The following is an 18353-nucleotide window of genomic DNA, read 5'->3' on the forward strand; positions in this document are numbered from 1 at the left end:
TGAAACTGTGCTAAATTTACTTATTTTCTGTTTTTATGGAGTTTTTTAGCTTTTCTATACATAGGAAAACATCCTCTGCAAACAGCAACAACTAACTTCTTTTCCAATTTTCATGCCCTCTTTTTCTTTCTCTAGAATAAGTGCTCTGCCTGGGATTTCTATCACTGTGTTGAATAAAAGTGATGAAAGGGACATTTGTGTCTTGCTCCAGATATTATGAAGAAAGCCTTCTACTTCCTTCCATTCAATAAGTGTTAGCTGTTGACTTATAAATGCCTCTATTATGCTGAGGTGTGTTTCTTGTATGGCTACTTGGCTCAGTGTTTTTACCATTAGGAAGTGTTGGATTTTATCCACAGGCTTTTCTGCACCTATTGACATAACCCTGTAGGTCTTGTCCTCCATCCTGTTGCCATGGTGTATCATGTTTAGTGATTTGTATGCATAGAAACATCCTTGCATCCCTAGCATGAATCCAAGCTAATAATATTTATAATGTGCTATTGGATTTTATTTGCTAGTATTTTGTTGAGGATTTTTACACATATGTTTGTCAAAGATATTGACTGCTAGGATTCTTTGTTTAAGGGCAATGTTCTCTTCAAAATGCTTTATAAATTAAGTGGTAGTTTAGGTAACATATTTAAATAGTAGTACTTTGGCTTCTGAATGATTCCCAGCATTCTGAATGGTGTGATTTATGCAGAGCAAGGGAAAGCTAATATGTGTGGGGGTAAACATTAGGGTAAACAAGGAGATGGTGCCCATTTTCTATAGTTTGGCCTAAAGCACAACCTTGCAAATTTCTATAAGAATGGATCATAGCTTTCCAGGTAACATGGCGGCAGACGCAGAGAGATCAAATCTCTGACCTCTTCAGCTGTGCAGGGCTCCCGGGAGCAGCAGACCTGGTGTGTAGCCAGGATTGTGGTGAGCGGCACCCGTGAGAGGGGCCTAGCTAGAGGAAAAGTGGGAAGTGACTAGACACAAGAGGAGGCCCTAGGCACTCAGGATTGGAGACTCGCCCAGTCTGGGAGGAGCTGCTGCACAGTGATTGGTTCCCGCGAATTGACAGGAGAAACTTGGCCTGGTGGGCACAGCGCCACCTACTGGAAGAGAAGTTAATCAAACTCTAAGACTGCATTTATTAGTTTTTTTCTTTTTTTTTCTCTTTTTTCTTTGATTTGGGTTTTTCTTTCATTTTCATTTTTCTTTCTTGTTGTTTTTTTAAATTCTTTTTTTACAATTTTTTTAAATTTTTTTTCTTCTAATTTTAATTTTAATTTTTTTTATTATTTTTTTTTAATTTTTTTTCTTTTTTATTTCCTATTTTTTTCTTCTTTTGTCTTTTCATTTGTTTTCAATTATCTTATCCCCCTTCCTTGAATTCTACCTGCTTACTCTCATTCTCTTTAGTGACTTCTTCCCTTCCCTTCTAATACCTTTCCTCCCAAGCATCTAATAAATTTATAGGAGTAAACAGTAACTCATCAGTCAAACAGAACAAGAAGTAACATGAGCAGCTTCAAAAAGCAAGGAAGAAAAGGAGTACAAACAATGCAGGACAGCCTAAATATTCAGGAGGACCTAGAGTCATCAGAAAAATGGTCATATAAAGAACTCAAGGAACACCTTAGACAGATGGAATGGAACCTTAAAGAGGATACAAGACAGCAAATTCAAGCAGCGAAAGAACACATTGAGAATGAATTACATAAACAGATAAAAGAAGAAGTTAAGCATCTTTATCAGGAGATAGAGATTATAAAAAATAATCAAACAATAATTCTAGAAATGAAGGAAACGATAAACCAAATTAAAAACTCAATTGAGAGTATCACTAACAGAGTGGAGCAAGTAGAAGCCAGAACGTCAGATAATGAAGACAAAATATATCATCCTGAAAAGAGTCTAGCCAACTCAGAAAGGCTGGTAAAAAATCACGAGAAAAACATCCAAGAGTTATGGGATAACATAAAAAAACCAAACTTACGAGTCATCGGGATAGAAGAAGGTACAGAGATTCAAACCAAGGGAATGAGTAACCTGCTGAATGAAATAATTACAGAAAACTTTCCAGAAATAAAAAAGGAAACAGATATACAAATTGAAGATGCATACAGGACACCGAGCACACAAAATCACAGTAGACCAACGCCAAGACACATTGTTATGAAGATATATACAGAACAAAGAGAAAATATTAAAAGCTACAAGAGAAAGGAGACAGATTACATTCAGGGGTAAACCAATAAGGTTAACAACGGATTTTTCATCACAGACACTGAAAGCAAGAAGGTCATGAACAATGTATTTCAAACACTGAAAGACAATGGATGCCAATCAAGAATTCTGTATCCAGCAAAATTAAGCTTCAGGTATGAGAACAAAATAAAAATCTTTCATGATAAACAAAAGTTAAAAGAATTTACAGCCAGAAAACCAGCATTGCAAAGCATTTTGAGCAAAACACTACACGAGGAAGAAACGAAAAACAATAACCAAAACCATCAGTAGGAAGTGCCTCAGTAAAGACAGAGGGCGAGGGGAAAGATAATCATGGAGAAACAAACTAAATTTTTTTAAAAAAGGATAAATAATCAAACATGGATGGAAGTACAAACCATATATCAATAGTAACTCTGAATGTTAATGGCTTAAACTCTCCAATAAAGCGACATAGGCTGGTATCATGGATTAAAAAAACAAATCCAACAATATGCTGTCTCCAGGAGACACATCTGATTGGAAAAGACATACACAGGCTGAAGGTGAAAGGATGGGAAAAAATATACCATGCACACGGTCCTCGTAAGCAAGCAGGGGTGGCCATCCTCATATCGAATAAAATCGACTTCAAGACTAAGTTAATCAAAAGGGATAAAGAAGGACATTATATACTGTTAAAAGGAACCATTCACCAACAAGACATAGCAATTATCAATATTTATGCACCAAATAATGGTGCTGCGACATTCATAAAACAAATTCTCCTCAAGTTCAAGAATCAAATAGACCACAACACAATAATTATGGGTGACTTCAACACACCTCTCTCACCATTGGACAGATCCTCCAAACAAAAGTTGAATAAAGAAACTATAGAACTCAATATCACAATCAATAACCTAGACTTAACTGACATATATAGAATATATCAACAATCATCAAATGGATATACTTTTTTCTCAGCAGCACATGGATCCTTCTCAAAAATAGACCATATATTATGCCATAGGGCAACCCTCAGTAAATATAAAGGGGTGGAGATAATACCTTGCATTTTATCTGATCATAATGGAATGAAACTGGAAATCAATGATAAAAGAAGGAAGGAAAAATCCTACATCACATGGAAAATGAACAATATGTTACTGAATGATCAATGGGTTACAGAAGACATAAAGGAGGAAATCAAAAAATTCTTAGAGATAAATGAAAATACAGACACAACATATCGGAATCTATGGGACACAATGAAAGCAGTTTTGAGAGGAAAATTCATCGCCTGGTGGTCATTCCTCAAAAAAAGAAAAAACCAACAAATAAATGAGCTCACACTTCATCTCAAAGCCCTAGAAAAGGAAGAGCAAAACAACAGCAAATGTAGCAGAAGGCAAGAAATAATTAAAATCAGAGCAGAAATCAATAAAATTGAAACAAAAGAAACTATTGAAAAAATTAACAAAACTAAAAGTTGGTTCTTCGAAGAAATAAATAAGATCGACAGACCTTTAGCCATGCTAACGAAGAGAAGAAGAGAGAGAACTCAAATTACTAACATACGGGATGAAAAAGGCAATATCACAACAGATGCCACAGAAATACAGAAGACAATTAGAAATTATTTTGAAAACCTATATTCCAATAAAATAGAAGATAGTGAAGACATCGATAAATTTCTTAAGTCATATGATTTGCCCAGACTGAGTCAGGAGGATACACACAATTTGAACAGACCAATATCAATGGATGAAATTGAAGAAGCCATCAAAAGACTACCAACCAAGAAAAGCCCAGGACCGGATGGGTATACAGCGGAGTTTCACAAAACCTTTAAAGAAGAATTAATACCAATACTTTTCAAGTTATTTCAGGAAATAGAAAAAGAGGGAGCTCTTCCAAATTCATTCTATGAGGCCAACATCACCCTGATTCCGAAACCAGACAAAGACACCTCAAAGAAAGAAAACTACAGACCAATATCTCTAATGAACCTAGATGCAAAAATCCTCAATAAAATTCTGGCGAATCAAATACAAAAACACATCAAAAAAATTGTGCACCATGATCAAGTAGGATTCATCCCCGGGATGCAAGGATGGTTCAATATACGGAAATTAATAAATGTTATTCACCACATCAATAGACTTAAAGATAAGAACCATATGATCATCTCGATAGATGCAGAGAAAGCATTCGACAAAGTACAGCATCCCTTTATGTTCAAAACATTAGAAAAACTAGGAATAACAGGAACTTTCCTCGACATTGTAAAAGCTATCTATGCTAAGCCTCAGGCTAGCATCATTCTGAGTGGACAAAAGTTAAAGGCATTCCCTCTAAAATCTGGAACAAGACAGGGATGCCCTCTATCACCACTTCTATTCAATATAGTTCTCGAAACACTGGCCAGAGCAATTAGACAGACGAAAAAAATTAAAGGCATAAAAATAGGAAAAGAAGAACTTAAATTATCACTATTTGCAGATGACATGATTCTATACCTAGAAGACCCAAAAGGGTCTACAAAGAAACTACTAGAACTAATAAATGAATTCAGCAAAGTGGCAGGATATAAAATCAACACGCATAAATCAAAGGCATTTCTGTATATCAGCAACAAAACTTCTGAAACGGAAATGAGGAAAAACACTCCATTCACAATATCCTCAAAAAAAATAAAATACTTGGGAATCAACCTAACAGAAGAGGTGAAAGATTTATACAATGAAAACTACCGAACCCTAAAGAGAGAAGTAGAAGATCTTAGAAGATGGAAAAATATACCCTGTTTATGGATAGGCAGAACTAACATCATCAAAATGGCGATATTACCAAAAGTTCTCTATAGGTTTAATGCAATGCCAATCAAAATCCCAATGGCATTTCTTGTAGAAATAGATAAAGCAATCATGAAATTCATATGGAAAAATAAAAGACCCAGAATAGCAAAAGCAATTCTAAACAGGAAGTGTGAATCAGGCGGTATAGCGATACCAGATTTCAAACTATATTACAGAGCAATAGTGACAAAAACAGCATGGTACTGGTACCAAAACAGGCGGGTGGACCAATGGTATAGAATAGAGGACACAGAGACTAATCCATAAAGTTACAACTATCTTATATTTGATAAAGGGGCTAAAAGCATGCAATGGAGGAAGGATAGCATCTTCAACAAATGGTGTTGGGAAAACTGGAAATCCATATGCAACAAAATGAAACTGAATCCCTTTCTCTCGCCATGCACAAAAGTTAACTCAAAATGGATCAAGGAGCTTGATATCAAATCAGAGACTCTGCGTCTGATAGAAGAAAAAGTTGGCTCTGATCTACATATTGTGGGGTCGGGCTCCAAATTCCTTAATAGGACACCCATAGCACAAGAGTTAATAACAAGAATCAACAAATGGGACTTACTTAAACTAAAAAGATTTTTCTCAGCAAGAGAAACAATAAGAGAGGTAAATAGGGAGCCTACATCCTGGGAACAAATTTTTACTCCTCACACTTCAGATAGAGCCCTAATATCCAGAGTATACAAAGAACTCAAAAAATTAGACAATAAGATGACAAATAACCCAATCAACAAATGGGCCAAGGACCTGAACAGACACTTCTCAGAGGAGGATATACAATCAATCAACAAGTACATGAAAAAATGCTCACCATCTCTAGCAGTCAGAGAAATGCAAATCAAAACCACCCTAAGATACCATCTCACTCCAGTAAGATTGGCAGCCACTATGAAGTCAAACAACAACAAGTGCTGGCGAGGATGTGGAGAAAAGGGTACACTTGTACATTGCTGGTGGGACTGCAAATTGGTGCGGCCAATTTGGAAAGCAGTTTGGAGATTCCTGGGAAAGCTGGGAATGGAACCACCATTTGACCCTGCTATTGCCCTTCTTGGACTATTCCCTGAAGATCTTGAAAGAGCATGCTACAAGGATACTGCCATGTGGGGAGCCATTCTGACATGTGATTGGGTGACTCCCGTTAAGGGCCTGAGGCGCTCTGGCTGTGTCGGAGCTTTCCCGACCCTTTCCTGATGAGAGAGCCCATCCGTGTGGGGGTGTGCCTGACCACTGACCCCGGGGACCCAATCACTGACCCTGACCTTGGAGTACAGCCCCCCCTCAACCTTCATTGGATGGAATTCTCCCCTGAATCTCTTGTTCCCCAAATAAAAGGCTACTCCCAGGCGTGTTCGCTCTCTCTCTCTCCTGCTAGCCCAGAGTAATCCTCGCTGCCCTGCTGGGCGGCTGGAGGCGGGAACCAGGGAGGTGAGCCGTCTCGGACCTAGCAATATAAATAAGGTAACTGGTTTGTGTGTTTTATTTCGATCTCTTCTAACTAACTTTATGCCTAGAACCTCATTAATGAAACCACTGCGCAGGCCGCGTGGTAGAACTGGCGCCCAAGAGGGGGGCATTCTAGATTAGTTAGATTGAGTGGGAGCGCGCGCTAAAAAGATAAGGAAAAGAATAAAGATAAAGGAAAATAAGGAATAAAGATAAAGATAAAGGAAGAGGTGACATTTGGGTCACAAAAGTACCTGGAGATATTGAAGGAAAGAGACGTTAAATTACTTAAAATGGGAAATTCTACTTCTTCGGATAAGGAAATGTATCTGACTATTTTAGACAGTATAATTAATCAGAAAGGAAAACAGATAAAGAAAACTCAGTTATTACAATTCTTAAAGATTGTAAGTGAATATTGTCCTTGGTTTTGCGACCAAGAGTCTCCAAATTTACTTACTTGGGAGAAATTAGGAAGGAAAAAATTTGTCTTTTTAAATATATGGGCCAGAGTTCGCGGCCCCCTGAAGACCTTTTAAAAGGCATTCAAAGAGCTGTTAAGTCTATTCAAATGGAAAATCAGCCTGAGGGTAAGTTAATTTCCTTTCCCTTGAGCCGTTTAAGAACAAAAGCACTAGGGACCAAGGTTAGAAATGTGAACTTAGACTCGCAGCCCCATGCGGAGGATTCAAATGGCGCGGATCAGCCCGCCTTCTCGCCGCCGCTGGCGTTCCCTCCTAGTGGAAGCCCAGGAATTCCAGGGGAGGTCGCACAATGTGACGTCATCGCGCCGACCATGGGGGCCGCCATCTTTAATTTTACCGGAGCGGAACCACAGTTTCCGTACAAACCCCTAATGATTTTCAAGGCTTTTAAGAGAGATATTTTAGCTAGAATTGGATTGTTATTAGTTACTCCAAATTCTATAAGATCAGTTGAGGAAGTTAATCAGAGGTATTTTCCTGGAGATGATAAGGAGACCTTTCAGGAAGAATATCTGTTTACAAGCCAGTCTCCACGACAAAGATTAGTAAATACTCCAAACCAAAATTTTTACTAGGGGCCCTGAGTACTTCCCCGATCCCTAAGACAGCTGAAAAAATCACGTGGCTCACAGAGGAGCCTATATGGATTTCTCAGTGGCCCATCTCAGGGGAAAAGCTTAAAATAATTCATAGATTAGTTGAGGAACAACTTCAGGCTGGTCATATTGAACCAACGCTTAGTCCTTGGAATACCCCTATTTTTGTTATTAAGAAAAAGTCAGGAAATTGGAGATTACTACAGGATTTAAGGGCAATAAATCAGGCAATTCAGCCTATGGGATCATTACAGCCAGGACTTCCCTCCCCCACAGCCATTCCTTTAGATTATAGCTTGATGGTAATAGATTTAAAAGACTGTTTTTTCTCTATAAGATTACATCCTGAAGATTGTGAAAGATTTGCTTTCACTGTCCCAGCAATTAATTTTAAGGAACCTGTTAAAAGATATTGCTGGAAGGTACTTCCTCAGGGAATGCGTAATAGTCCTACACTGTGCCAAAAATATGTTGACCGGGCAATAGATCCCATTAGAAATAGCTTCCCTGATGCATATATTATTCATTTTATGGATGATATATTATTGGCTCATGCTAATCCAGAAGTACTTTCAGAAATTTTTACTCAGTTAGAGACTTCGCTTACAGCAATGGGTTTATGTATAGCTCCTCAAAAAATTCAAAAGGTATCTCCTTTTCAATATCTAGGTCAGATAATTCAAGGAAGTACAATCCGTCCTCAAAATCTTCAGATAAGAGTTAAAGAGTTACGTACCCTTAATGATTTTCAAAAACTATTAGGAGATATTAACTGGCTAAGACCATCTTTAAAACTAACTACTTCTGAGTTAACTCCTTTATTTCAGATATTACAAGGAAATCCTTCTCCAACCTCTCCACGTCAACTAACTTTAGAGGCCAAGGCAGCCTTAAAGAAAGTGGAAATTGCAATTAAAAATGCACAGCTTACTAGAATAGATCCTAAAAAATAATGTATTTATTAATATTTCCAACTGAGCATACCCCAACAGGAGCCATATGGCAAAGATTAGGAGTTATTGAATGGATTTATTTGTCCCACTCCCCTCAAAAAACATTAATTCCTTTTCATGATTCTATAGCTCAATTAGTAATTAAAGGTAGAACTAGGATTTTACAATTAATTGGATCTGAGCCTGATATCATAATTATTCCATTTTCTGTTCAACAGACTAATTGGCTTTTTCAAACTTCTAGCTCCTGGCAAATAGCTTTTGCAGATTTTCCTGGCCAGATAGATAGCCATTATCCTCGTGATAAGATTGTACAATTTGCATCATAAACATCACTTATTTTTCCAAAGATTGTACGTTCTCATCCAATAGAGGAAGCTTTATCGGTGTTCACGGATGGTTCCAACTCTGGTAAGGCAGGTTTCTTCAGCCGTGTTCACACAGAGGTAATACAAACTTCTTATATTTCTGCCCAAAGGGCAGAGCTTCAAGCTCTGATTTGTGCCTTAGATTATTTTTCAAATGAGCCTATTAATATCTATTCTGACAGCTTATATGCAGTCGGAGTTACCAAAAATATTGAAACCTCAGTTATTGGATTTACTTCATCACAGGAGTTATTTGAATTATTTCATAATTTACAAAAGACAGTGCTAATGCGAAAGTACCCATGTTTCATTGGACACATCCATGCCCATACTAACCTTCCTGGACCTCTAGTTGCAGGTAATGACAAAATTGATAAATTAGTAGCTTTTTGTCAACAGATGTCTTCGTATGATTGTGCACTAGCTTCCCATTCCTTGCATCATCAAAATGCTTCTAGCTTACGTAAAAAATTTAGTATTACCAGAGAACAAGCTCGTCAGATTGTAAGCCAATGCCCTAAGTGTGTTATTCACACTCCATCTCTGCCATCAGGGGTAAATCCCCGTGGATTAAAACCAAATCAGATATGGCAAATGGATGTAACTCATATTCCTCAATTTGGTAAGCAATGTTATGTGCATGTCATAGTGGACACTTATTCTAGATTTATTTTTGCCACAGCACGTACTAAGGAAAATACTCAACATGTAATTTCTCATTGCTTAGCAGCTTTTTCCGTTTTAGGGTGCCCTATGCAGATTAAAACAGATAATGCTCCAGCTTATGTAAGCTCTTCTTTTCAACAATTTTGCCAAGAGTTTAAAATTAATCATAAAACAGGAATTCCTTATAACCCCCAAGGTCAAGCCATTGTGGAATGAGCTCATTTATCTATTAAGCTTCAATTACAAAAATTAAAAAGGGGGAATAAAATAGTGACTCCCCAAAATAGCCTTAATCATGCCTTGTTTGTTTTAAATTTTTTAAACTGTGACGCAGAAGGTCACACTGCTGCTGAGAGGCAAATGTCTCCCTCAGTGACAGGCCCCTTAGGCAGAGTTCTGTGGAAAGATTTACAGACTGGTCAATGGAAGGGCCCAGACCCGGTAATAATGTGGGGAAAAGGCAATGCATGTATCTTCCCAGAAGGCTCTTTCCGTCCTATTTGGGTGCCTGAACATGCTATCAGACATGGAGGAGATAGAACCCAGACTCAAGCGACTGAGGATCGACCCGGAGGAGCCACTACCCAGAAGGAGGAGATATCGGAAAAAGATGAAGAAAAACCAGATTGAACCAGCCGAAAAGCTGATTTCATGGAAAGATGTGAAGAACCTAACAACCCAGGCTTCCCAGATACTTCGACGCTTAGGAAAGAACAGGACCCCAGTCTTGATGGTAGTGACAGTAATTGCCCTACTGGGCTGTCAGGTAAAAGGGAATCAAGTAGACACTTATTGGACTTATTTCCCAGATCCACCCCTGGTACACCCAGCTGTGTGGACTGGAGAATCTATTCCAGTATTTACTAATGACTCATTCATGATGGGAGGATTTACAGATACTCATATTACTCCCAATCATGTGACTAGATTTAATTATTCTGGCTACAGTGCCCAATTACCTTTATGTTGGTCACATGATAAACATGCTGGCTGTCTGAAAGTATCATTTGAAGAAAAGACAGCGATTGGTAAACCTAGACTGACAAATAATTCTATTTATGGGGACTTAAAACCTAATACTAGATCAGTAATTAAGATGGGACTTTCCCATAACAAGCCAGTCATTTCTGCAAAACCTCCACAGATACCCCACTGTCCAAATAGTTCTACAATTGAGATTGGCACCTTTCCTAAATGGATGGATTGTGTAAATACCTTTCCTGTACGACATAAGGTGTCTAAAGCTAGTGGGTATATTTTAGACTGGTCTCCAAAAATTGATAAGAGACAATTATGAAGAAATTCTGCTATGACACCTGCAGGATTTGTTAGTAATATTTTGACTTATAGTGAAGGAGGTGTTCAAAAAGATATTTGGCATTTAATTGCTGCCTCAGAGTATTTACATTTTACAGATAAACCTTTACCAAAATTTGTCGGCAAGAACTGTAAAGAGGGATCTTGCTATGGCTTAAGAGCCTGTGTCCAATCTCCTTATGTTTTAATTATTGGAAATGTAAAAGTTAAATGGATAGAAGACAGATATGTTGTTACTTGTAATAAGTGCAACCTAACTAATTGTATTTCTAGGTATAATGGAGGAAAAGGAGTGCTGATACTTCATCAGCCCTCTTTTGTTTTATTACCTGCTAATATTTCAGAGCCATGGTATGCTGATGCTGGTTTACAAGTCTTGCAGCAAGTTCATGCCCAGCTAACAAGACCTAAGCGTGCTATTGGAGTCATAATTGTTGGCGTTTTAGCACTGGTCTCATTTATTGCCTCAACTGTCTCTGCATCTCTGACATTGTCTCAGAATATTCAGCATGCAAAATTTCTTAATAATTTAGCTCAAAATACTTCCAAGGCTCTGCGTAATCAAGTAAATATTGATTAAAGGATTGAGACTAAATTAAACGCCTTAGAAGCGACTGTTATAAACATAGGTAATGAAGCTTCAGCCTTAAAATTTAAGGAAAGGCTTAAATGCCATGCTAATTATAAGTATGTATGTGTTACAGCTGCCAAGTACAATGCTTCTCTCTGGGATTGGGAGAAGATTAAAAACCATTTATTAGGTATTTGGCAAAATAGTAATAATAGCTTGGATATTCTGGAACTTCATCACCATATCCAAGACATTCAAAATAATAGAGCTGATTTTTCAAATCCTTCTTCTTTGGCTAACCAAATATTGAAGGAGTTAAATGGATTCAACCCTGTAAATATTCTTAAGCACTCCGCTTGGTACATTATTGGATTATTCTCTTTGCTGTTAATTCTCTTTTGTATTGTAACTATAGGATAGCGATTCTTCCAATCAAGAATCCAGGAACTCCAGAGAGTGAACCGCCGCCTCATTGTTAAGAAAAGAAAGGGGGAATATGTGGGGAGCCATTCTGACACGTGATTGGGTGACTCCCGTTAAGGGCCTGAGGCGCTCTGGCTGTGTCGGAGCTTTCCCGACCCTTTCCTGATGAGAGAGCCCATCCGTGTGGGGGTGTGCCTGACCACTGACCCCGGGGACCCAATCACTGACCCTGACCTTGGAGTGCAGCCCCCCCTCAACCTTCATTGGATGGAATTCTCCCCTGAATCTCTTGTTCCCCAAATAAAAGGCTACTCCCAGGCGTGTTCGCTCTCTCTCTCTCCTGCTAGCCCAGAGTAATCCTCGCTGCCCTGCTGGGCGGCTGGAGGCGGGAACCAGGGAGGTGAGCCGTCTCGGACCTAGCAATATAAATAAGGTAACTGGTTTGTGTGTTTTATTTCGATCTCTTCTAACTAACTTTATGCCTAGAACCTCATTAATGAAACCACTGCGCAGGCCGCGTGGTAGACTGCCACATCGATGTTCCTAGCAGCACAATTCACAATAGCTAGACTGTGGTACCAACCCAGATGCCCTTCAATAGATGAATGGATAAAACAAAATGTGGCATCTATACACAATGGAGTGCTATGCAGCAATAAAAAATGACAAAATCATAGAATTTGCAGGGAAATGGATGGCACTAGAGCAGATTATGCTTAGTGAAGCTAGCCAATCCATAAAAAACAAATACCAAATGTCTTCTTTGATATAATGAGAGCACCTATGAACAGAGTAGGGAGGAAGAGCAGGAAGAAAAGATTAACATTAAACAGAGACATGAGATGGGAGGGAAAGGGAGAGAAAAGGGAAATTGCATGGAAATGAAGGGAGACCCTCATTGCTATACAAAATTACATATAAGAGGTTGTGAGGGGAATGGGAAAATAAACAAGGAGAGAAATGAATTACAGTAGATGGGGTAGAGAGAGAAGATGGGAGGGGAGGGGAGGGGGGATAGTAGGGGATAGGAAAGGTAGCAGAATACAACAATTACTAATAGGGCATTATGTAAAATAGTGGATGTGTAACCGACGTGATTCTGCAATTTGCATTTGGGGTAAAATTGGGGGTTCATAACCCACTTCAATCTAATGTATGAAATATGATATGTCAAGAGCTTTGTAATGTTGTGAACAACCAATAAAAAAAGAATGGATCATAATCACAGTAAGAATTGGCTTAAATGAAGGAGAACCTGTTTTTCTCACTAGTAAGCATTCATTACAGCCAGCGAGAGTTGCCAAGGCTAGTTCAAGTACAAGCAGTTGAGACCACGTTGCACACAGGGTATGTGACCTCACTCCAGATCTCCCCTCCTTCATGGCACTTACCTTGCAAAACTCCCCAGGGGTAATGACGGCCTCTCACCATCCTTTTTCCAACTTTCACCTCATCTATACTCCCCACCACAGCAAATGGGAGCACTCCCTAGAAAAGAAGAATGATACAAATTGAATTCTCTCTTAACAGCACTGCTTACTATTTTGCTCTTTTTGTTATGGGAATAGCAAAGATGAAAATATCACAAGAAATCAATCAAACAAGGGATATACCTTGCATTCTATTTTAACACTTAGCAGAAAATATTTGCTAATTGATTTCTGAAAGACTTAATTTCAGGATGTTCAAACAATTGAAAACCATCTTTTGTTACCTAAAGCAAGACAACCTGCTGTGAGCAACACAACACTATATACAACTCAGTGAATTCTAAACATGATTTGGAGCACAAAGGGCTACTCGAGATCATGAGAATCAGAGGGGGCCTGAAAAATAAAGTGCAATTCATGGAATATCTGAGAGGATGATAAGCAGAGTAAGAAGGAAAAATACAGGCAAAACGATTCTGGACAGTACGCAAGATAGACTTGTGGTCATTTAGATGTTATATAGACAGATATGTCTACATAAGAATTTTGATTTGGGGCTGGGGTTGTGGCACAGCAGTAGAGCACTCACCTAGCATGTGTGAGGCCCTGGGTTCGATCCTCAGCACCACACAAAAATAAATAAATAAAATAAAGTATAAAAATTTTTTAAAAAAGAATTTTGAAATAAGGGAAATTCCTATGCTTAAAATTATTAAACATTTTGTTAAAGATGTAATACTTAGCATTAGTCTTTTAATTGGTCATGATAAAAATCATTTCCTATAATTGAGTTCTCAGAGGTATATATAACACAGGAGAGATTGAAATTTTCAAGATAAGTCATAAAGAAAAATTAACATAATATAAGGGAAAATTTTTACATTATTCAGCTGTTCAATCAAGAAATAGGTTTACCTTAAGTATTTTTAAATTAATAGGGTATGAAACATATGAAAAAAAAATGAAAGAAAAAGAACTAACATCTATCAGTCGTCACCTCATAGTCTAGACCCTGTCAGCAACGTTCTTCACAATGATTCTGACTCGGTAAAGGACAAGTTAATAGTCTCTGGAAAGACAGACGAATTGTGTAGAAAAGCTAAGACTGTCTCCAAAGTTTACCTTTCAAATATTAAATAATATTTTAGATATTTACTCACATTAATAAATTGACACAAAGAATTAAATCTTCTACAGTATTGTCCTGATACTAGAGACAATTTGGCATTCTCTCCCAGACCTGCTGCATTCCCAGTCCTCTCCTGAGGCAAAGTCCCTGGCATTTGAAGAGAGGACGCTCCTTAGAACTGCTCAATCCCCATTCAAGGAATAGGTGGTATTCTCTGTATGCAGCAAACAGAAAAGCCTGGCCCAGCTCAGGGGCAGTGGCTCATTGCCTGGTGAGGCAGAACAAAGGCACTCTGATGGCTGTCCCTTCCCTCTGAGCTCCTGGTTAACACAGTGTGGCAACACTCAATAAAAACCTAATATCCACACCCAAAACTCCAGAGCCTGCCTCAGCTACATTGCCAGAGTGGAGAATCAGGCCATAAAGCAGACAGCATCTAACATTTTCCCAAAAACTGACTTCATTTTCAGGAGGAGGTATAGAAAAAGAATCCAAAGGCACTCTTAAGAACAGATAAGAGGGGCTGGGGTTGTGGCTCAAAGGGAGACCACTCACCTAGTGTGAGTGAGGGACTGGGTTCAGTCCTCAGCACCACATAAAAATAAGACAAAGATATTGTGTCCACCTATAACTAAAAAATAAATATTAAAAAAAATAACAGAGAAGATAAACTTTAATTTTCTCTTCCAGAATCTCAAAAACATGAAAGTAATTAGACCTATCCACACACCCAGGAAAGAGCTGAACAGACTAGAATCAACCAGAAGTCAGTAACAGGAAGAAAGTGGAAAATACACAAATATGTGGTAATTGAACACGCTCATGAACAATTAATGGGTCAAAGAAGAAATCTCAAAAGAAACTATAAAGCAACTTGAGACAAGTGGACATTTAAAAACAGCACACCAACACTTATGGGATAAAGCAACAGCAGTGCTAAGTGGTAAGGTTGTGGGCGGTGAGACCATTGGTGAAAGTAAGTGTGTGTCCCGGCTGCTCCATGACCTGAGATTCAACAGCAGGAGCCCTGCTTCTCAGCAAGATGGTAATGGAGGGCATCAGCTAGAGTTCAGCAATGGAAGAAGAATCATGGAGACACAGAAGCTCTGGAGCTCTGAATGGTTCACTGCAGAGGGGAAGGAGAGGGACACAGAGAGGGGAAAGCACTCTACCTACATTTGGCACAGGAGAACCTGTGGCCAAGAGGCAGTCTAACCTAACCCTGCAGAGGCTGCCATCAGCTATGATTAAAGTGCCTGTCTCATGGCCGCAGGGGAGAAGCTGAGATGGGGGGCCATTCTGAAGTGGTGAGCTGCAGCCCCCTGAGCTAGATCCTGGGCATCCACAAAAATCATTGAAGAGTCCCAGTGAGCACCTGCCATGGGGTCTAGAATGTGCCCAACCAAGCCTATTCAAACAGGCACAGCAAGCCCAGAACCCAAGGCAGCCCAAGCCAGGTTCCCCCTTGGGGACAGAGCCTTTCTTTCCCTGTGTTTGTGGCATCGCATGCCAACAGCTTGGGCAAGGCCAGAAACTCCAGGTCTGCTCCTGGAAAGTCCAAGCCCAATGTTGTGGAACATAGGAGATGGCAGAGTTAACTCCCCCATTCCGTGAGTGGAATGTTCTGGAGGTCACTGAGACCCAGACATCCAGACCAGCGTCTGCCCTGCAGCAGGGATGGATTTGACACCATCTGGCGAAGTTCCCAGGATGCTTAGAGCCCACACCAGCCACTGGCCCCTCCTGGTTAGTGCTCCACACCAGCGTTGCCCTGGGGGCATTGACTGGTGTGTCCAGACCGGGCTCCAGCTGTGATGCTCCCATTTGTCCTGTCCTGTTCTGGGGATAAGGGAAGCCAAGAGCTGCTGCCTTCAGCTTCCATTCCAGGTCACTCTGCTGGCTTCTTGGTGACCAACACAAACATCAGTTTTGAGGAGCCCAGCCCTTGTTCTGTTCAAAGGTATCCAGCCAAGGAGAAATGGAAAGAGGGGCAATGTGTGGGCAGTGAACCTCCCCATGTCACGGGTTCTGATCATGTCAGTGGAAACAGTCTTTCATTTTCCTCAAGACTCTCTCCCTTTTTTCTCTTTCCATTTTCTGTGTGTGTGTGTGTGTGTGTGTGTGTGTGTGTGTGTTCTCACAGAGCTGACTGCTTTGAGGATGTCTGTCTGTGTGTGTGTGTGTGTGTGTGTGTGTTCTCACAGAACTGATTGCTTTGAGGATGTGTGTTTGTGTGTGTGTGTATGTGTTCTCACAGAGCTGATTGCTTTGAGGATGTGTGTGTGTATACATATTCATATTTTTTTCTTTCATTTTTATCATTTTCACCCGTTTGTAATTTGCCTCGTTTTGACTTTGGAGAGTCAGGACTTTTCATGTGGTTTTGTTTTTGTTTTTGTTTTTGTTTTCTTTGTTATTTTACCCTGTTTTTGTTCCTCTCATTACTTTCTCTCTTTCTTCCCTCTCTTGTTATCTCTTTCTCTCTCTGTTTGCTATATTATATTCAGGGGCTTTTTGCTACTCATTCCTTATGGCCATCATTTGCAAACTCCTTCTTTTCCTCATACCACTTTTTGAATATTTAAAACTTTGTATTTCCCAAAAGAAGAACAAACTAATACCAAAATCAGAAAACAGAACATAATTAAAATGAGAGCCAAAATTAATGAAACAGAATAAAAAACAGAAAGGATCAATGAAATAAAGAGTTAGTTCTTAGAAAGAATAAACAAGATTGATAAGCCCTCAGCCAAATATCCAAAAGAAAGAGAGATAAGACTCAAAGGAACAAAATTAGAGATGAGAAAGGAGAAACCACCACAGATAATACTGAAATCTGGAGGATCATCAGAAACTACTCTGAAAAATGTTACTCCAATAAGCTAGAAATAAGATTGTACCTCATGATCTTGATTGTTCATCCCAGGGATTTTAGGTTGTTTCAACATATGAAAATCAATAAATGTAATTCACCACATAAAGACAATTAAGAACAAAGATTACATGATCATCTCAATAGATGTAGAAAAAGCTTTCAACAAAATTCAGCATTTATTCATGCAAAAAAAAATGAAAAAACTAGGAATAAGGCTATATGTGACAAGACCAACATCATACTAAATGGAGAAAAATGAAAACATTTCCTCTAAAATCAGGAATAAGAAAAAGATGTCCACTCTCAACTCTCCCAATCAATATAGTTCTTAAAACTCTAGCCAAATTTAAGAACAAAACTCCTCAACAAGACTCCTAAAGCACAAGAAGTAAAATCAAGAATCAATAAGTGGGATGGTATCAAAGAACTAACTCTTCACAGCAAAGGAAACAATAACATGAAAAGAAAGCCTTCAGAATGGGAGAAAATCTTTTCCACTGCACCTCAGATAGAGCATTAATCTCCAGGATATATAAAGAACTCAAAAAGCTTAATAACAAAAAAAATAACCCAATTAATAAATTTGCAAAGGAACTGAACACTCACATAAGAATAAATATGATCAGTCAACAAATATATGAAAAAGTATTCAACATCACTAGCAATTAGAAAAAATGCAAATTAAAAATACACTGAGGGGCTGGGGATGTGGCTCAAGCGGTAGCGCGCTTGCCTGGCATGCGTGCAGCCCAGGTTGGATCCTCAGCACCACATACAAAGATGTTGTGTCTGCCGAAAACTAAAAAATAAATAAATAAATAAATATTAAAATTCTCTCTCTCTCTCTCTCTCTCTCTCTCTCTCTCTTTAAAAAAAATACACTGAGATTCCATCTTACCCCAGATAATTGTCAGAATGGCAATTATCAAGAATACAAGTAATGATAAATGTTGGCAAGGATGTGAGGGAAAAGTTTCACTTATACATTGCTGCTGGGATTGCACATTGGCATA

General features: G+C 38.8%; 1 protein-coding gene across 2 annotated transcripts in view; it reads right to left on the minus strand.

Annotated features, from left to right (window-relative positions):
* SEPTIN14 (septin 14) overlaps positions 1-18353 on the minus strand; it is a 55479-nt gene that overhangs the window by 16183 nt on the left and 20943 nt on the right. For both annotated transcript variants that reach the window (XM_081298382.1, XM_081298383.1), the window contains exon 7: positions 13298-13394. In XM_081298382.1, the coding sequence (XP_081154508.1) occupies positions 13298-13394 (97 nt within the window). The remainder of the gene's footprint in view (positions 1-13297; positions 13395-18353) is intronic.

The sequence above is a fragment of the Spermophilus citellus genome, assembly GCF_964194105.1.
Source record: "Spermophilus citellus genome assembly, chromosome: 6".
Classification (NCBI taxonomy): Eukaryota; Metazoa; Chordata; class Mammalia; order Rodentia; family Sciuridae; genus Spermophilus; species Spermophilus citellus.